Source organism: Bipolaris maydis, assembly GCF_028858645.1.
Source record: "Bipolaris maydis strain C4 unplaced genomic scaffold PSV08scaffold_16, whole genome shotgun sequence".
Taxonomy (NCBI): domain Eukaryota; kingdom Fungi; phylum Ascomycota; class Dothideomycetes; order Pleosporales; family Pleosporaceae; genus Bipolaris; species Bipolaris maydis.
Window position 1 is genome coordinate 121,537 of NW_027093872.1, and position 18,298 is coordinate 139,834.

At 54.4% G+C, this 18,298-nt stretch overlaps 8 protein-coding genes and 1 non-coding gene across 9 annotated transcripts; 4 read left to right on the top strand and 5 right to left on the bottom strand.

Annotated features, from left to right (window-relative positions):
* The first annotated feature begins 926 nt into the window (after positions 1-926).
* Positions 927-2,959, top strand: PSV08DRAFT_231061 (uncharacterized protein). The gene is made up of 2 exons (XM_014223387.1): positions 927-1,039; positions 1,143-2,959. The coding sequence occupies exons 1-2, from the start codon at positions 1,012-1,014 to the stop codon at positions 2,804-2,806; spliced, it is 1,692 nt and encodes a 563-aa protein (XP_014078862.1). The 5' UTR covers positions 927-1,011; the 3' UTR covers positions 2,807-2,959.
* PSV08DRAFT_365971 (uncharacterized protein) lies at positions 2,914-4,777 on the bottom strand. The gene is made up of 3 exons (XM_066093104.1): positions 4,523-4,777; positions 4,138-4,450; positions 2,914-4,089 (listed from the first exon to the last, which is right to left on the bottom strand). Exons 1-3 carry the CDS (start codon positions 4,608-4,610, stop codon positions 3,225-3,227), a joined length of 1,266 nt encoding a protein of 421 aa, XP_065948054.1. The 5' UTR covers positions 4,611-4,777; the 3' UTR covers positions 2,914-3,224.
* Positions 4,778-5,250: 473 nt separating this feature from the next.
* PSV08DRAFT_17633 (uncharacterized protein) lies at positions 5,251-6,067 on the bottom strand. Its single transcript, XM_066091877.1, has 2 exons — positions 5,414-6,067; positions 5,251-5,362 (listed from the first exon to the last, which is right to left on the bottom strand). Exons 1-2 carry the CDS (start codon positions 6,000-6,002, stop codon positions 5,322-5,324), a joined length of 630 nt encoding a protein of 209 aa, XP_065948055.1. The 5' UTR covers positions 6,003-6,067; the 3' UTR covers positions 5,251-5,321.
* Positions 6,068-8,174: 2,107 nt separating this feature from the next.
* Positions 8,175-9,313, bottom strand: PSV08DRAFT_17636 (cyclin-like protein). Its single transcript, XM_014223392.2, has 2 exons — positions 8,382-9,313; positions 8,175-8,324 (listed from the first exon to the last, which is right to left on the bottom strand). The coding sequence occupies exon 1, from the start codon at positions 9,262-9,264 to the stop codon at positions 8,383-8,385; it is 882 nt and encodes a 293-aa protein (XP_014078867.1). The 5' UTR covers positions 9,265-9,313; the 3' UTR covers positions 8,175-8,324; position 8,382.
* A 240-nt stretch (positions 9,314-9,553) lies between these two features.
* PSV08DRAFT_t68 lies at positions 9,554-9,640 on the top strand. Its single transcript has one exon. It is a non-coding gene; the product is annotated as a tRNA-Phe (tRNA).
* A 224-nt stretch (positions 9,641-9,864) lies between these two features.
* Positions 9,865-12,448, bottom strand: PSV08DRAFT_412518 (uncharacterized protein). Its single transcript, XM_014223393.2, has 4 exons — positions 11,746-12,448; positions 11,449-11,694; positions 10,877-11,395; positions 9,865-10,804 (listed from the first exon to the last, which is right to left on the bottom strand). The coding sequence occupies exons 1-4, from the start codon at positions 12,327-12,329 to the stop codon at positions 10,105-10,107; spliced, it is 2,049 nt and encodes a 682-aa protein (XP_014078868.2). The 5' UTR covers positions 12,330-12,448; the 3' UTR covers positions 9,865-10,104.
* Positions 12,449-13,141: 693 nt separating this feature from the next.
* PSV08DRAFT_210346 (cation efflux family-domain-containing protein) lies at positions 13,142-14,721 on the bottom strand (the record flags this gene model as incomplete). The annotated part of the gene is made up of 2 exons (XM_066092086.1): positions 13,142-14,285; positions 14,332-14,721. 2 exons carry the CDS (start codon positions 14,719-14,721, stop codon positions 13,215-13,217), a joined length of 1,461 nt encoding a protein of 486 aa, XP_065948056.1. The 3' UTR covers positions 13,142-13,214.
* Positions 14,722-15,174: 453 nt separating this feature from the next.
* PSV08DRAFT_334616 (uncharacterized protein) lies at positions 15,175-16,187 on the top strand. The gene has a single exon (XM_014223395.2). It carries the CDS (start codon positions 15,363-15,365, stop codon positions 16,149-16,151), a length of 789 nt encoding a protein of 262 aa, XP_014078870.1. The 5' UTR covers positions 15,175-15,362; the 3' UTR covers positions 16,152-16,187.
* Positions 16,188-16,857: 670 nt separating this feature from the next.
* PSV08DRAFT_412521 (uncharacterized protein) lies at positions 16,858-17,907 on the top strand (the record flags this gene model as incomplete). The annotated part of the gene is made up of 1 exon (XM_014223396.2): positions 16,858-17,907. One exon carries the CDS (start codon positions 16,858-16,860, stop codon positions 17,905-17,907), a length of 1,050 nt encoding a protein of 349 aa, XP_014078871.2.
* Positions 17,908-18,298: the final 391 nt, after the last annotated feature.

Consider the following 18,298-nt stretch of genomic DNA (forward strand, 5'->3'; position numbering starts at 1 on the left):
ATCTTGGCGCTTCGTATCTTTTCCTTAGCGACGGCGTTATCTCGACAAACTCTCTTTTTTTTCCCCTTTCATCTCATTTCGTTTTCTTTTAGGCTGGAAAAAGCTTGTCATCTTGCATTTTATTTTTCTTATTCATTTTTTTCTTTCTCGCGCGGTATGTTTTACTAGATCGGAACTACGAGATTTGTAATAGGCGGGAATCTAGGGGCCGTCGAAACAAGTGGGAGGTTAGTGTGTAGGTATGTAATGGGGCTGCCTTGGCGTGGCACGGTTGATGTGTGTATTTGGGGTATCAGGGAAGCAGGTGTTTTACGGGCGTAAAGAGGGTGCCGGAGTTTGTACCGGTAACATGTGGGATATTACTCTAGAAGTAGGGCTTGTATAGCGTGCGTATAAATGGCTAGCCCCCCCCTGGTAATACATATCTTCTACCATAATAGACCAGCATCCGCCCCCCACCTCCCCAGTATTGGCTAGTCGAGGCAACATGGCGTGAGGGTGTGTATGTAAGGTGGGTGTCTAGAACGAGCTGCAGTTCGTCGCCTGATCACCTAGACAGCGTCACGTGCGCTCGCTGAACCCTGCATAGTTCGCATACCACGCAACCACTAGTCCTGAGGCGCTGGCTGCTCTCAATCTCAACAGCGCCCCCTTCAAGCCCTTGGCCCAAAGCGGCACTGATGCGCAGCCTCCGCTGCGGGCGCGCCTTTCCCCGTGGCCGTCCGTAGTGGCTGCTATGTGCGACCGGGTTTCAGATACAGCCTCATGACTTGGGACCGCCTCGTCCACTCACCGGCAAAGCCCACGCACCCTCGCCCGTACTGAATGGGCCCCGTGGATTCCTCACGCGCGCCTCCCTGCCCCTGCACACCCTTTTTCTTGATCAACGGGCCTGTTGCTACTGCGGCATATGAGTCTCACGATGCACCACCACCATCACTGGTAGCCGTTTGGTATAGTCAAAGCGTATTCTGCTTCCTAACAACCCCCCCGCGCTCCAACTAGTCAAGCATGGTGCTGCGACTTTTTGTCCCGCCCGGTAAGCCCAAGAGCAAACGCGAGAGAGGGAGAGAGGGGGGAGAGACGGTGTGGGGAATGACCATGGAACTTTTATCACTGATGAGAAACATGCACACACACAGGGGAAGGCCAACACGGGCTTGTTCCAAAACGACCAGATGGCATTGGCGCAAACGCAACGCCCCAAACTTGTCTTGTCTCTTCGACGCTGCTGGCCGCAGTGTATACTTCGTTTGCCTCGACATTCAACCAGCGAGTAGTCGGAGTAGCGCCTCAACAAGCAGCACACGCATCTAGGCCCGCCCTGTTTGTACGGTCGTCGGCCAGACTGGGCCTCTGCGTCGGACTAGCTGGAGCAGCCATAAACTGGTACTACTACTCGGCTTTTGCAAATGTAGTTATTGCCGACAAGGTGCAAGAGGCTAGCAGGTGGAGACTGTATCAGTGGACCAAGGGGTACACGGTCGACGATGGTGCTTTGGCCGGTACCGCTATCGGACTATCGGCCTCAATACCTATGCTTCTGATGCGCCGCCCTGCTATACCGCGCTGGACGCGGTGCCTGGGCATGGCGAATATCGGCGGCTGTACGGGCGTGGTGGGATCCCATGTCTACCTCCAGTACACGGGAGAGCGACAAAAGGCATACAGACTTCTTGAAGCACGACGGAAGCGCAGGTCGCTCGAGTTTTGGGCCATCTTCTGGGACAAGGAGCTCATGGCTAAACTGAGTCCTATCATGCAGCAGTATGTGCGGCACAACGGCGTCTGGTATACCCAGCTCTTGCCGGATAATGCCTTTGAACAAACAGAAGACGATGTCGACTCTATTGATACTACTACTGCTGCTGCTGTTCAAACAACACAGCAAGTCACAAACGTACAACAACAGCCTGTGGAACAAACCCCAGACCCCCCTTTCTACCTCGAACCCGTCGACTACACAGCCGACCTCGCCCAAATCAACGTCGAGGCGACGCTCTCGAGAATCCAAGAAATGCAAGTAGAACGCCAAATTCTCCTCGAAGAAGCACACTACCTCCTCTCCCTCAACGCCCACCAACGCTACGAATACTGCCACTTGCACGCCACCCTCGATGCAGACGACCGCCTACGTCGCCTCCAGGAAATCCATCTCGTAGATGTAGCCCACACGCGTCTGCGCAACGCAGCTGACACTTTGGATATGAAAATCATTCACTGGCAAATGTCGCTCCAACACAAAGCCGCGTGGGAACAACTTTCCTCTCCCTCCTCGTCCTTGTCGTCAGACGACCCAGAAAACAACTGGCTCCCCGAATCCCACCTCATCGACTACGCTACCCACAGACCCAGCTTCTCTGTCCTGGAAATCGAGAAAATGGCGAGCCAGATTGAGGCCCAGGTGCACCGCTTCCACGAGGGGAGCCTGGATCCGAAATTTCCCCGCGAGAAACGTGAGAGGTGGCGCAAGGATGCAGAGGACGGGAGGGTGTTGTTGAGGGCTGCGGATCACATCTTGTTTCGTATGGAGAAGGCGAGTAATAGTAGTAGTAGTAGTAGTAGGAGAGGTTTTGACGGTGAGGGAGGAGGTTTGCTGCAGAGTGGACGTGAGCAAGTCATGGCGGCACAAGACGATGCTACCTCAGTTGAACAACTTCATCCTGCGAATGATCCTCCCTCTTCGACCGATGATGGCTCAGCCGCCGACGAAAAGCGCCTGAGAAAAGACGTGGAACAGTCTCGAGCGGACGCCAAAAAAGCTGCCAAGCCGCGGCGTGATGGTCTGGAGCAGAACAACCCGTAAACTCAATCTACAAGGACCCAAATTGGCTCTGGTAACATCTTTTCCATCTGTCAAAACGCACACGTCTACCTTCTGCTGGACACGGTAATCACAAAGGAAACGTTAATGGGACCACTATCAATTGTAATCATAATTGTAACCTTTTTTCATTATCAAGCTATACTGAGCTACTTAAGACGCCATCATTCCCAATCTTAAAGGAACATGAAAACCATAGACCCTACATAGCCTGCCATGAGGTCAAAGAGGGGATATCGTCATGATGCTAATGTTACAAGGCTTTATTGCCTACTCCATTCCGTTCTCCTTCCATCTGTACGTAGATCATAAGGTCGTGAAATAGTACGTAAGGCAGTCGTATCAAGATAGTGATACGTCTGAACGCTGCTTGTCGGTTGCGTTGCTAGTAGCGAGTTTCTTACAACTCTTGCTTGGCAGAAGAAGCGCTGGCGGCGGCCTCGTAAGATGCGCTCTTGGCAGACTTGGAGGCAGCAGAGGAAGCGCTAGCAGCGGACTTGGAGAGCGAGGAAGAGGATGAAGAGGCGGACTTGGCAGCAGCACCGCTGAGGGAGCTGGCGCTGGCTCCAGCAGCGTTAGTAGCGGAAGCAGCACTGGCAGCAGCGGCGTCGGTAGCAGATGCAGCGCTAGCTCCGGCAAGACCAATTTGCTGCTTAACCAAGTTGGTGTAGTAAGCAAAGCCATCAGTGGCGGAGGCGTATTCGTTGTTAGCCTTGGAGGTAGCAGCGCCGTAAGCGGAAGCACCAGAGGCAGAAAGAGACTCAGCAGTGGCGGAAGCACTGTCACCGTAGAGGCGGGCACGGTGCTTGCGAGCGAGAGCAAGGAGCTCGTTGCGCTTGGAGCCCTGGGGAACCTTGATACCGTTCTTGTCGGCCCACTCCTTGATCTGGCTGTCAGACCAGGAGTCGAGCAGAGCGTCACTGAGACTCTGCTGAGCAGCGGCAGCGGCAGAAGTGACAGAGGCGTATGCATCCTGGGACTGCAGGCTAGCAAGGCGAGACTGACGGCGGAGGGCAGCAATCATGGAGTCGCGGGTGTTGGGCTGGGGAACAGGGTAGCCACGCTCGTCAAACCAGGCCTTGAGATCAGAGTCAGACCACGAAGCGTAGAGCCAGTCACCAGGGTAGTTTGCGGTCTCCTTGGCCTTCTCGGCAGCGGACTGGTAGTTGTCACGGACGGCAGCGAGAAGAGAGTCACGCTGGCGAGGCTGGGGAACGGGGATACCATGCTTGTCGGCAAAAGCCTTAAGCTGAGAGTCGGACCAGCTGTGAAGTGTCAGCAATGGTAGCGAGTAAGCAGCACAGATTACATACGTGTCAAAGATCCAGTCCTTAACATTGCCATAGGCCTGGTTTGCAGAGTCCTCAGTCTCAGTCCAGTACAGCTTGACCTGCTCAACGAGGCTCTTTGCGTCCTTCTCGGTGCCCTTCTTGGCCTGTTGGCCCTTGAGGCTCAGGTACTTCTGGAGCGTAGGTGCGTCCCAGCTAGTGTAGGGAGAAACAGTCTTGTCGTTCCAGTTGGCCTTGACGGTGGATTGGAGGCTCTTGCGGTCAGAAGGGCTGGGGTGGGGAATGCCGTGGTCACTGAGCCAACGCTCAAGCTCCGTCTCATGCCATTTGTCGTAGACTGCTCACTCACGTCAGTATGCTGCTGGAGAGGGTGTTTGTAGGAAAAGAGAAAAGCGAATGGGCTCTGTACTGTACGCACCAGCACTTCCAAACCAGCTGTTGGCCGATGCCGAAGCAGCAAGCGTCACTACGAGAGTAGATGCAAACGAGAACCTCATCTTGTCGGGAGGGCGATGTGATGATTATGCTAGTCTCTGGTGATGGAGCAGAGATGGGGAGGGTCGGGTATCAAGCAAAGGGCAAGTAAATAGTGTAAGAGAGGATGGTCCAAGGGCTGTTTATGAGGGGAGGAGGCACAGGCAATGGGCGGCCACAAGGCGTGCGTGCGAGTGACGTAGGACTTCACGTTGGGAGCTCGGACAAACAAGATCTCCAATGCGCCTGCCTCCGCTCTGTTGCATGTGTAGCCAATGAGAAGGCGCGACCAGCAGCCGCCTGCTATGTGTACGCAACTGTGAGAGCGCAATTGTGACGCCGTCTGGGCCCTGCGAACATGTGCAAGCTGCCATCCACACGCCTCCGAGGCATCCCGCGCATTTTATCTTGTCCTTGGGCTTCTTGCTTCTCAGGCCTGCCATTCTGACGTCTCCCACCCCGGCCTGGGGCTGCAATGGGCGTGGTGGGTCGCCATGGCATTTCCAAATTTCCCATCGCGATGGTTGCGGGGCCCATGTCGTGAGCGTGTTCAGCCCTTGACGTCATCATCCAAACATGCACAAAACTTATCAAGCACAATGATGCTGGCAAGCCTCAAAGACAAAGGTTGAGCATGCAATTGTACCATTTTACTTGCGTGTCACGCAATCTTCTTGGCCATTCCAGTCGTAGCTAATCATACATCTCTCCCATCACCATCACTCAGCTCGTGTTTACCCCCGGACGCCCTCCGAATCGCCGCGTCCACCTTCACCTGTGTACTTGTTAGCAATGCATTCAATGCAATGGGACATGGGACACGTGCCTTTCCAGAAGCTAACCGGCACCTTGTCCTTTTCAGCCTCCTCGTTGCTGACCCGTTCATGCGCCTGCTCCGCCCGGTTACTCATGTCCTCGTTGTGCTGCCTGACTTCCTCGCTCTCATTTCCAGCCGCAGGAGGGTTTTCGTTCAGTATCTTGGGTTTCGCACCTTTGACTTCGCTGGCGTCGGGCTCGTTGTGCTGACCCTGCTCAACGGCTGGCTCCTTGCTGTCTTGCATCCTGCGTGACCATGTCGAGAACTTGCGCTGGCCTGAAGATCCCTTGCTCGATGATGGAGCTGGAGACTGTGAGGTAGGCTGGGGGGAGTCGTTTTGGCCCGCGTTGCTGTCCTTGTTTGGCGACGACGAAGACTTGCCCTTGGCAACGCTTGGAGGCTCGGGGCCAGGGTGCTCGAGATTCTCGCTGGGATTCTCGCCCTGCTTCTGAGGTGCTTCTCCAGCTGGGTTTCCCTGGCCAGAACCGTAGTCCTGAGTTGCAAACCGGACCTGTACGCGAGCTCGAGGAGCCGCTGAGAGCGCTGCAGGACGCAGTGCTGTCGAACGCAGCATTGACATGGGGCGCAAGTAACTCATGATTGTGGTGTTTGTGAAACTTCAATTGACAATGAATTTGTGTGTATATGTTAGGAAAAGGTGACTGAGGCTCGTAGAGGTCTGGAGTGATACTCGTCCTAGCTCTCCTTTTGACGTCATGGTTTTCTAAGATCCGCATTCATGCGTACATGCAGGACGTCACACCAATGCACGCTCGCAAAGCTGCATTGACAGTTGCTTTTGCTCTGAAGGATTTAGCCAAACGTGATGGATGGATGCGCTGTTGTTATGCACTTACATTATTCCGTTATCCACTCTTCTGTATCATCCCTGCCAATGAATCCATCACAAACATCTGGACAATGGCAGAGAGCGGGTCTGAAGAAGAATAGGTTCACATCCAGATACTTATCACTATTCCCATTTTCTCAAAAGACAAAGTTACCCAATCCATCTCATTCCATTGAGTCTAAAATACCTCTTCACTAACCCCAACCATCCTCCTTTACCCTACAAACCAAAATCTTAAGACAACAGCTTTAAACAAACACACATATCCCTAACACCCCCCCACCTCTACTCCGCCATCCCCCTTCCTACCACCCCCCTCCCACTCCCTCCCAAAAAACCCCCTAACCCACCTCTCCCTCCGCCTCCAAACCTCCCACCCCTCCCTCTCCCACCGCTCCGTTGGCGTCTCGGACCACGCCCTCATCTCCTCCACCTGGCGCTCCCAACCCGCCGCCTCTGCATCCGTCACATCCCTGCCCCTGCGATAAATCTGCTTCAGGATGTCGTAGTAGGTTTCAAAGTCGGACTGTATGGCGTCGAGGTTGGACGCGGCGGTGCTGCTGGAGGAGGCGATGAAGCCGGTGGAGGAAGGGGGGCGCAGGAGGGCGCAGGAGGGACCGCAGGTACCAGGTATGTTGGATGTAGAGGAGGGGGAAGGGGAGCAGGTTAAGCAGTAGAAGCTGGAGTTTTGAATGAGGTTGTGGAGGTGGAGGCGCGCGTTTAGAGAGGATTTTATGGTGAGGAGGTTGTGGAAGAGGGTTTGGATTCGGTGGTACATTGCGCGGTCGGCGACCGCGTCTCGTGGCATGGTTGGGACTTGGTGTTGGTAAGATTGATTTTTTTTGGATTTCTTTTCTGTAGAGGAGTGAGGAGAAAGTGAGGGTGGAGTCGAAGAGATGGTAGTAGTGGTGATTGCACATGTGCTGTGAAGATGCAGTGAGAAGAGATAGTGTGGTGAACAATGGTATGGTCGTTCCTATACAGTGACTATGAAATGAGTGAAGAATGGGGAAAACAAACACTATGCTAAGGATGGGGGGGGGTTGTATGCTAGAAATAGGTCTAAGAAGAATAGAGTTAACATCAGAGTAAGACAAACACTCATACAATCCTAACTGCATCCCAATCATCAGTTCACCTTGGTCGACACCTCAAACCCCTTGTCTTCTCCTAATGAATGCTCTATTCCTTACCTTTGTACTGGTAAACCTCCTCAGACGATTCATTCAGGTGCTCTACAAACCGTGAAGGGCGACTAACAGTCACCGTCATATTACGAGGCGTCCTCGAAACTGTCATGTAAGTCTCGAAGAGCTCCACCCTACGAACATCCGATGAGCGGGCACCTTCCGGAACCTGGCTACTCGTATAGTCTCCCGTAGTTGCTAGGCCAGTGAATTCAGAGGACGGCTGATCGGAAATCTGTCCAAAGCTAAAGCGGCGTTCAGAAGGCATATCTTCATCTCGACCGTCTACCGAAGCATGATCTGAGTTCAAAGTGGAAACAGACGTTTTAGAAGCATGGCTATCATGCCTCTTCTTCATGCTAGGCCTTTTGATAGCACCGCGGCGTATCAAACCACCTGGATTATCTTGGAGTACGCTCTCAATAGACGGAAATTGTGGCTTGGCCAAGTTGCCCTTGATTTGGATGTCTTCTGGGTGTGTGTCTAAATCTACCGGAGATCCCGTATTCACATAAAACTCCGGCGTCAGAATTACGGGGTGTCCGCACTGATCCTTCGCAAGCTGGTTGTTTTGCATATCCATGGTGTATTTTCTGTTCGTTTTCTTGAAGTATTCACAGTGCTTCTGTTCTTTCTGTTTGCTTTATTTTGGTTTTCATTTCGATTCAAAGGAGGTTTCCTTTAATAGGAAAGATCCAAGATGTAACAGCATGTATTGTGCGACAAATGTCATTGAACCGTCCACATTGTTTGTGCAGGCAAGACATTATGAGGCCATGGAACCCCCGGGAAATGTGCGGTAACACCGCTATCAGTGTGTAAATCCTGTCAGATGCCATGTATTTGGAAGGTCGGGGGAAAGACTGTGACTGTTGCCGGGCGCCTGTCCAGATCCAGTCAGTGAGATTTCCGGCTCTTCTATCGTCCTCAGAGCGCTCACCTTAACCATCTACCTCTTTTCTCCTGTTCATCTCCCTCTCTAAGTCCTTCACATTCATAGGAATCTTACTTCCTCCCCACTTCTTCTTTTCTTCCTGCGCAAATCCCTCCAAACTCAGCATGCCCACACACAAAAACCCCAGCACCTCTCTATCTGTATCGAATACTTCCCACCACTCACACTCTGGCATCTTGATTCCTGTCTCTCTTGCAGCCAGGTAAATCGCTGCCGTAGCCAGCGCTGGCGGCTGGTGCGTCAAATATAGACATTGTGGGCTTAGCAGAGCAGTATTGAGGTGTGCGATTGCGCGTTTGGCGAGCTCTGACGCACGAGGATGCGCAAAGGTATCGAGGGCTTGTAGGTATGTTATGCAGAGTGTGTAGGGGAGCTGGACCTGCACATTGAAGCCAAGGGTGCGCAGGATGCGTTGTTCGATGGAGAAGAGGGATGCGCGACGGCGCTCGTATGTGCCTTCTGTGACAAAATACTCCAGTGGATCTTGTTTTTGGTGGAGTTGCTCTACGTCGAAGAAAGTCGTGGGAAGCGAGTCGAGGTATGCGTATACATTAACCAGACTCCGTGCAGATTTGGGGTATGAAGACAGCTTGGTAGTCAGGTAAAGAGAAGCTGCTGAGACTTGCTCTGCGCCAAACTCCGCAAGACTTCCACCTTCTGGCCCAAGCCAGAATCGCATAAACACCACAATCGCTTGCGCAATAACTTCTTGCGGTAGTCTCAACAGTATTCCCGCGGCTTGTGTAAGCCTTGCGCCGGTGAAGCGTATCGAGTCTTCGAGATCGGGTGGAATGCCATCGAGTTGTGAGCCGGAGGTCTCGAGCTGGGCTATAGTAGCCAATGGGTTCGCAAGAGGGGAGGGTTGCATTATGTAGGAGCTGGTGTAAGCTTACTTCGCTCGTGGTAAGCTGTTGTAGTTGGAGGTATTGGGTATGCAGCTATTGAGCTATCGGACCTCCGGTGGGTGAGCCTCGGTGCGCTAGACTTCATCCTATCTAGTAGACGTAGTTCACCCCACACAACCTCGTAAGGTGGAACGATGCATCGAGATAATTAAAAGATGTAAGAGATCATGCATGATCTCGCTGGTGACGGGAGACAGTGCGTTGCGAGTAATACATTTATGTTCAGACTTTACAGCCAACCAATAAAAAGCCGTCTCCTTAGCTCAATTGGGAGAGCGCCAGACTGAAGTCTTCGGTCATTAAATCTGGAGGTATCGTGTTCGATCCACGAAGGGGACAACGTGCTTGAGCTTGCTCAAGATTCTTCGAACCAATCTTTTTGTCATCCTGGCAATCATATAGGGCTGACAGCCAAGACATTGCCGTTCTGCTTATCGTCGGTGCATGTCGGTTGTTGGGCAGCAATGTCTAGTTCCCTTTTTTTTTTAAAAAAAAAATTCGCGCATATGCTAGCTAGCCAGATGACGTTTTACTGCACCGTGGATGGCTGGGAATTCCGAGTAAAGTAGAAAGATAAAATTGAATATTCTTTTGGAGCAATCTCTCAAAAAGATCCAAGAAAACTACGTAGCTAATATGCATTATTAACGAAGACATAAGTGGGTATCTTGCCGGCTAAATGCGATCCAAAACCTCTACAACAATAATTGTACATGCAAAATCCCACCCGTGCGAAAATAAAAATGGACAAACCAGAACTCATGAATCCAAAACGCCGTAAGTGTACAACCCATTTTTTCCTTTTAATCAATACCAATCATGGTGCCATCGCACCTCCAATCATCGACCTCGACGTTTTCGGCGGCGGTAACGGTCGCCTCGGGGTCGATTTGAACATGGTTGAGCCATGTTCCTACGCGGTTTGCACCGACTTTCTTTCCATCTTTTGAGAGTCCAGCCATTACTGAAGAAGTGACAACGGCGGGGGGAGCAGAGCGTGAGGGGGTAGGTGCCGAGACGCGGCGAGTGCTAGAGAAAATCGAACTTCTAGGGGTCGATTGGCGGGGAGTAGATAGGCGAGCAGCAGTGCGGACAGCAGAGTTGGGCACGGAGCGGATGGCATAGGAATCGTTCATGTGGTGGCCGCCAGCGTTACCAACACCATAAATCTGAACCTCGGGTTCTGTGCGTCGTGCTGATGATACGGTCGGGGTAGGGAGATGAAGCGAGTTGCGAAGCTGTCCGGATAGAACTCGTTCGGCACGGTCGTAGTCGCGTTCTCGTTCAGGGCGCTCACGGGGGCGGATACTTGGGCGGCGTCCCAGTGGTGGGGTGGCTTCGGCGATTTCAATAACCTCAACGTCAGGGTAACGGGGATTTGCATATGGCACGCGCATATCGTTCAGGCGATCATCGTCCGGGATGTGTTGGTAGTTGAACCAAGGGCAGTTACAGGTCTTCCATGGAGCAGCACAGACCATGCAGAATTGAGCAGTGCAACGACTGTTGGATGGTTAGATGTTTTTTTGTTGTTGTTGTTGTTGTTGTGACGAGGGTTGGATGCTCTGAACTTACCAGGTCATGTGATTGCAACCTTCCTTGAGCTCCACTACAGCCTTGCAGCTGTAGCATCGTTGCCAGCCCTGCTCCTTGGCCATCTCAACCAAACGATTAGTCTCTTCGTCCTTGGGGCATTCGCGCTTGGTGTGAAATTTGCTGTTGCATAGTACGCAGACCTTTGTGTTGCATGTGCTGCATCGTGCATACTTGCGACCGTATGTTGGATCCATCTTGACCTTGGATGGCTTGATCCATTGGCCACATCCCTTTGTGGGGCAGTACAGGCGGTTGCTGGTGGTGTACTCTTGGAACTTTTTGTTCCATAGTACCTTGAACTTGTCGTCGAATAGTCGGTCGGCATACTTCAAGGGAATGTGCTCTGATGTGCAGCATCGTGGCGGCATGTGCTGGGGATCCTTGACAGAGAGGGTGAATTGTCGCTTCAGGCAGGAGTAGCACATGCGGTGCCCACAAGCAAGCTTGACAGTCTTGTGGATAGGAATGTCATCGTTCATGCATACCAAGCAGTCGGCTCTGAGAGGCAAGTTAGTACATTGGAAGCGCGTTGAATGGTATTGACGACTAACCGTTGGACTTCTCGGGCTTCGCGGTGGTCACGGTGTTCTTTGTGCGCCGACGTGGAGGTGTTGCGCGACAGTGAGGGCTTGAAGAAGCTTGACAGGATTCCCCCGGTACTGCGACGGGCAGCCTCCTTGACGGACTGCGTCCTGGTAAGCGGTGTGGGTGGAGCAGGCGACTTTGCAGTGCTTGTGCGTCGCACAGACGGCCTTGCTGGTGTAGTAGATGCTTTTGGTTCACGAACAGATGCGCTCCTGCTTTCTCATTAGTGGGAGCTACGTGTACAAGTGGGGACAGATGCTGACCTGGACAAATTTGGGACCTCAGCCCTGCGAACGGACGCGGATCCAGAACCGGACACGGGCGTGTAAGCTGTTCTGTTCGAAGACCCTCCCTCCTCACTTCTTTTGCGGACAGACGGGCGTCGCACCGTGACCTCGTCGACGTGGCCCATGGACTTTGGGCGGCCAAAGACAAAGTCCTCGTCCTCGGGGATGACATTTCTCTTTTTCGAGGACCGCCGCGTCGTGTCCCGACGGACCTCTTTGCTGCTGCGCGACTTGTCTTTGACGGGCTCTCTCCTGCTGTCGTGAGAGGCACGATCCCGCTCGCGGTCGCGGTCGCGGCGGCGCTCTGTCTCGTTGCGCGTGTAGTACGACTCTCTCCGGGCCCTCAATTCCTCAATGTCGACGTCTGCCTGTCTCCGGGCCTCTTCAGCGCGGCGGCGCTCTCTCCTCTCTCTGTCGCGGGCAGACATGGGCGGTTCGTCGTCGTGCTTTGCGTCTTTTTGTCGGCGGCGATGCTTGCGGTCCCGGTCGTCCAAATATTCGCCATCGTCGCGGTACCGTGTGCTTCGCTCATCGCGAAGCCTGGCCATTCCCATTCCCATGGACCTGGAGGCAGCTATGCCACTTGCCAACTGCCAGCCTCGCAGGTCACAGGCTCTTGCACGCTTTGGCAGGCTCTGTTGCAGGTGTTTAGGCGGCGCACAAAAGCCAGCGCGGGTGTGTGGAGAGTTGCGGTGGGCGTGACGAGCGAACAGCAAGCACCTGCAGGCAGCCCAACCCTGATCAGAGAAAGTGGCCAGTCGCACGGGGCAGGCCGCCGGCGGTGAGCGCGCACAGGGTGCCGGTTGATCTCGAGCGCCCACAGGGCTTTTTGCTCGCTAACCCTCTACCGGTTGCAGGGGGTGGCGTCAGCGTCAGGCGGCGACGGGATGCAGATGGGTTGCCAGCTGGCGGGCAGTGGGTGCACATGTGCAGCGCTGCAGACGAGGTGGCCTACGGTGCGCCGCCCTGTGGTTGTGTATGCGCCATGCCTGTCTGCCTACCGCGTGTCGCTGTATGTACCTACGCCCTAGCACCGCCTTGGTATGCCCGAGCGGCGGGCAGACAACCGCCTCGGGCCCTCTTGCAACGGCCGCATCCCAAGGACATGGCTGGCAGAAACAAAGGCGGTGCAGCCCCGTATGTACTATGATGCCCTCGACTGCCGCCCCGCGCTCAGCTTTTTTCGGGGCTGCGAGACGGGCGCTGCAAAACGACGTAGTCGGTCTGGTCGCGAGTATTCCGTAGCGTAAGTACACTTGCACTGGACATCTGCATCCCCCGAATGGCGGGGCGGCGGGCGACTACGGGCTGCCGGCTGCGGCCGACTTACTGCTACCAGCTACTACATACACTCTGCAGGCGGGCACACATGTGACTCGCCACAGGGGCGCCGATGAAATTGTATTGCGCATCCTAAGCGTGATGCAATGCCGCCCAGCACCCATTCAGTCCTTTTCCAGAGTAATTTGGGTCGACACCTCCCATTTCTGCCCGCCGCTCCCGTACCCGCCGCCCAACCGGTTCCGCACCAGGCTGCCCACACGGTCCCGAAGACGCCCAATCTCCTCCATATTCCTGACGCGCACTTTCAGGTTGGCCTGGCACAACCCGTAATGCACCTGCCAGAATTTTGCCTCCTCCACCCTCCCGATCGCACGATCCGCCTCGAGCTCGTGCACCACTTCCGACACCCCCGGTCCCGAGTAGGACATGAGCAGCATCTTGCCCAGCGTCCATCCCTGGATCCACCCTAGTGCTACCATGGAAAACGCAACCGAAAAGGAAAGTGTCCGGTCCAGCCACACGTACATTTGTATGCTCAACAGGGGCAGGATGAGTAGCAGCGACGAGCACGACAGCGTCAAAAAGTGCGACGGGTTGCTGAGAACCGAGGGCAGATTAGCAATCGCCCCCAGCCTCATCACCTTCCCAATTCGGGCATGGTTCTTGAGCACAATGGCCGACACCAGTGTCGACACAATTCCGCTCAGCGCAGCAAGATCAATGCTGCCTGGTGAAACACGCTCATGGCTGTCCGCGTGATGTGCGTGGTGTCCGCCAGCGTCCTCGAGTGCATGCGTTAGCCCGTGAGAGATCAGGTCGAGTCCCATGAACAGTAGGCCAACCGACATGCCCAGCCCGGCGATAACTTCCAGCCGCTCAAAGCCAAATGGGTGACGGATGCTCGAGCGCTTCCACACTTCAAAATTTGCCCCGACATCGACAGCCACGCACAAAAATGCGCCTAGTGCATCGTAGAATATCAGGCGCGACAGAACCGTCAGTGCCAGGGACTCGTGTGCACCCCATTGGACCAGCCCAGCTACGACCAAGTGACAAAAGCACCATGCCAGTCGCAGCTTCTGGTCCTTGGACATGGACGACCGGTACTCTTTAAATGTCGGAATGGGCAGCGAGGCGGGGAGCTGGAGCGGCGCGCGCGGGGCGGGTTCTAGAAATATCTGATGCGATACACTGCTGTGCTTGTACTTGTGTCCTCGTCTTCGTCCAATGTCCTGTGAATGTTAGTATAAGCTTTGCAGGCAGGGGTGGGAGCTGCACATTGCTTTTGGCCTGCGGCTGCCCTGGTTGGTACGTGACAGACTGGAAGTTGAATGGATTGGCGTTCTCTGATCCGCTCAACGAGGGCCCATCCGTGTCCATGGCCCCGCTGGCAGCGCTCGCGGGTGTGTAGGGAAAGGTTGCGCTTGCTGGTGTGTATAGCACGGCGGGCGATGCCCTCTGCGAAATGGAGTCGCCGGGCGCAAGCGTGGCATACTGCTTCGAGGGAAACGTCGCCGACATGGGCGACAGCAGCCCATTTGCGCTCGCGGCCAGCGTCCTGGAAGACAGATCACCCTCGAATCCTAGACCCACAGGCTGGGGCGCGTCCTCATCAGGAGGCGGCGTCGGGGTACGCGGTGGAGCTGGTAGAGGCAGCTTCGAAGCCATGACTACGGAAAACTCGGATTGCGGTAATGAGTGACTCTGCTAGGGAGAGCGCATGGCACGGAAAAATAAGATAAGAAGCGCAGTCAGACCCCAGAGGGGAGGTGGAGGGGAAATTGAGGGAGGGCTTCCACATGCAGCGCCGCATGGGGTTCATGGTCAGTGTACCCCTGCAGCCTATCCGTGCCCACCCACGGCCGCATGGCATGCAGGGAGGCGCTACGCCAGGTACAGTGTATGACGCGCTGCCGTTGAGCGCTGCTGACAGCCCAGACCTAGACATGACACTCTGACAGAGCCAGCACGGTGCCGTGCCCGCCAACGCTCGCACAGGACAGTTGCAAAGAAGAACAAAAGGAGGAAGCAGTCGGCATACAAACAGACAGAAAGACAATCAAACAAACAAACACGTGCGGAAACGAGCAGAGCAGATGGAAGACGGTGCGGATGCGCACAACGTAAAACCTGGCCAGGACAGCGCGTCTGGCCATAAACGCACCAAATCCGGGGGTATTCTGGGCGGATTTCTGAGGTCGTCTTCGTCGTCTTCGTCAAAGGGTCTTACAGGATCGTCGCCCTCAGCACCGACGGGCAGCGAGGGGACACATGGGCACGACGACCAAGGCGCCGTAAAGGGGTCATCCATGGCAAGGGCACTGCGCCAGACCCAGGGCGGCCGCCAGAGAAAAGGCTCGCTGCGAAAGGCGGCCATGGCCCGGATGCGCGAGCGAAGCAGTTCCCTACGAAAAACTGCCAAACCCTCCATTGTCACCAGTTTCGACAAGCCGCCGCTCAACTCGTCGCCCGCCGACACCACTGCCTGGGTGCCCGCCATCCATCTGCCCTCCTCCCCGACCGAGCCCACGTGTGTGTCACGTGACGTTCCAGAGCCGCCTTCCTCTCCGCCATTACTCGCATCGCCAATCGAGCCCATGGCGAGCCCTGCGGCGCCCTACGCCTCGACCACCGACGACGACGACGTCATGTCCTTTTACCGTCCTCTGGCCGCGAGTAGCGATTACTCTTCCTTCGCAGTGCCGAGCCAGGGCCCTGTCACCTCTCTCGCACACCGTCGCTCGACTCGCAGCAACCGGCGCACGTCGATTACTGCGCTCGTGACACCTGCCGAGCTTGACTCGGACGACGAGTGGGATTACAGTGAGACCGAATGGTGGGGCTGGGTTGTGCTAATAGCGACGTGGATAGTCTTTGTTGTAGGAATGGGCTCCTGCCTCGGCGTATGGAGTTGGGCGTGGGACGTGGGCGAGACACCATATGCACCACCCGATCTGGAAGACGACGCAACCCTGCCCATCACTGGCTACTATCCCGCCTTGATTGTCTGTACGGCTGTGACCAGCTGGGTGTGGGTCGTCGTCGCCTGGGTGGGCATGAAGTATTTCCGCCACGCCAAAGTCGGCGTAGACGGTTAGCAAGCCAAGCAGGGCACGCAAACAACAATTTCTATCATCTAAACATTGCATGAACGCAACCAGGCCGCTGGGATTGACCATCTCCATTATAGGCTCTTCGCTTAACCGTTCTGCTGCATGCCTAAATATGTTCTTGGGGCTGAAACACTAACCTATACCACGGCTATTAAGCCACACCTCACACACATGCGTTACCTGGCCCTGTCCTTGGCTTGCTACACACCGACAAGGACTGCAGAGTTTGTTTTGTCCTCGTGCTCTGTCCATCTCTATCTCTTTCTTTTTGCTGCTTACCCAAATGTAGACAAGCTTCCAAAGTCCCCCGCGTGTCAGTCAGAGGGGGTTTAGTAGATGATCGATCGTAATCAAAAAGAGGCGCCGAGATGCTCCATCGGTGTTGCATCTCACTCCGCGATTCATTGGCCTTGAGCTCAATTTCCGCAAATGGATCCCTCCCCACTTGCGTGATTGACCCCATAACTCGGGACAAAGGCCCTACTGAACATGGTGCGAACACCTCCAGACATTACATCAGCCTGGAACTTCCGATCCTTCAGCGCTGGAGCCAGGGTCCCACGCGCTCGCCGAATTGAGAAGATGTAAGATGAAGGCAATTTCCCTCTCCGGAGATTCTCTTAAAGAAATATTCTCGCCAACTATGCGGCTGATGCAGACAGATTGTTCATGCAACTGGGTTGTAATCATCATGGCATTAGGAAGACGTCAACGAGGGAGCTCCAAGCTCGAGGAGCTGCTACCAACTCTCCTGACAGTCAAGGGCCACCACGAGTTCAAACTCGTTACTGCTAGCGGCAAGACCGCCGTCAAACCAGAATCGACTGAGAAAACATTATGCGCTCCACGACCAAAGTTTACTACACCATCCCACAGACAGCAGCCTCCTCCGACAAACCCACATGGGTGCCCTCGCAGAAACCACACCGGACCGTTCCGCTTCCTGGAGCTTCCTCAAGAAATCAGAGACGAAATCTACTCGTACCTAGTCGTCCGCCAAACTCCCCACTCACCCCCCATCCTCGACGCAACCACGATTCTCAAAAACCGCAAGAAACGCCTCGCAGCACGCAAAACCAGGGAACGCCTCAACCAGCAACGCCTCTTGGAAGGAAAACGCCCAACATGTCCACACTCAACATCAACATCAACAAATCATCCGGATCCCATCTTACACGTCGACCTCCTCCGGACCTCGCAAAAGCTGGCGGATGAAGCCACAGACTGCATGTACTCGAAAAACGTCTTTGCAATCTCCCTCGACAAACTGCCCCTCACATCCTTCGACGCACCCCCCGGTTGGGACCTCTCCCGCATCAAACGCCTCCAAATCGAACTCCAACTCAAAGACGCCATCCGCATGAACCGCTACGTCGACTGGTCCTCCTTCTTCTCTTCCTTCCCCTCACTCCAGTTCCTGCGCCTCGTCCCCACGCTGCATCCCCGCTACTACGAGTGGTCGCGCTGCGAGTTTACCGAGTGGGCCAGCAAGGAAACGCCGTTTGTGCACAAGGCTTTCTTTCGCGAGTTGCTCGTCGCTATCCCCAGTTATGTCGATTTGAAAATCGGGCTGCCCAGGGATCTGCTTGCGCCTGCTGGTGGTGGTGGTGCCGTGCACGAGGTCCAGGTCCAAGGCAAATTGGGCATTGATGACAAGTTTCTGTGGGATATGTATCTCGAGTTGGGCAATAGGCTGGGTGTCACGGGTAAGCCGCTTGCGGTGAGTAGAGTCGTGTGTTGATTTTCATCTGAGGGATCTTTTTAACGGTCGGGTTCAAATCTTTTTTTTTGCATATGTTTTATGGTGTTTTTTTTTTGTTTTCAAGTCATGTCGGGTTTTTTTGTCTTGCATTGTTTAGCGATTTGGATTTCTCGGTCTATTTCTCTTCCTCTCCGTCTCTATCTCTCTCTCTCTATCTTTGTCTCTATCTCTGCCTCAAAAAGCAAGTGGCGGGCCCCCCCCCCCTCAGGTGTGTAAACTGGCCGGCCGCATAATCCCAAAAAAGCGGCTTTACGATTTCGAGCATACGGTCTTGCGGCTTCAGTCCGCTCCTTTTTTTTTCCTCTCCATTCTCCTATCTTTCCATGTTTCGAAAAAAAACCTATAGAATAGATTTTTTTTATTTCGGTTT

Coding starts and splice junctions, on each gene's coding strand:
- PSV08DRAFT_17636 (XM_014223392.2), bottom strand. CDS start 9,264: ATGCAACCCTCCCCTCTTGCGAACCCATTGGCTACTATAGCCCAGCTC.
- PSV08DRAFT_231061 (XM_014223387.1), top strand. CDS start 1,012: ATGGTGCTGCGACTTTTTGTCCCGCCCG. Junction 1,040..1,142: donor GCGACTTTTTGTCCCGCCCG/GTAAGCCCAAGA, acceptor GCACACACACAG/GGGAAGGCCAACACGGGCTT.
- PSV08DRAFT_17633 (XM_066091877.1), bottom strand. CDS start 6,002: ATGAGTTACTTGCGCCCCATGTCAATGCTGCGTTCGACAGCACTGCGT. Junction 5,363..5,413: donor GCCGGTTAGCTTCTGGAAAG/GCACGTGTCCCA, acceptor ACAAGTACACAG/GTGAAGGTGGACGCGGCGAT.
- PSV08DRAFT_365971 (XM_066093104.1), bottom strand. CDS start 4,610: ATGAGGTTCTCGTTTGCATCTACTCTCGTAGTGACGCTTGCTGCTTCG. Junction 4,451..4,522: donor TGGAAGTGCTGGTGCGTACA/GTACAGAGCCCA, acceptor GTGAGTGAGCAG/TCTACGACAAATGGCATGAG. Junction 4,090..4,137: donor AAGGACTGGATCTTTGACAC/GTATGTAATCTG, acceptor GACACTTCACAG/CTGGTCCGACTCTCAGCTTA.
- PSV08DRAFT_412518 (XM_014223393.2), bottom strand. CDS start 12,329: ATGGGAATGGGAATGGCCAGGCTTCGCGATGAGCGAAGCACACGGTAC. Junction 11,695..11,745: donor GAGGTCCCAAATTTGTCCAG/GTCAGCATCTGT, acceptor ATGAGAAAGCAG/GAGCGCATCTGTTCGTGAAC. Junction 10,805..10,876: donor GGTTGCAATCACATGACCTG/GTAAGTTCAGAG, acceptor ACCATCCAACAG/TCGTTGCACTGCTCAATTCT.
- PSV08DRAFT_334616 (XM_014223395.2), top strand. CDS start 15,363: ATGGCAAGGGCACTGCGCCAGACCCAGGGCGGCCGCCAGAGAAAAGGC.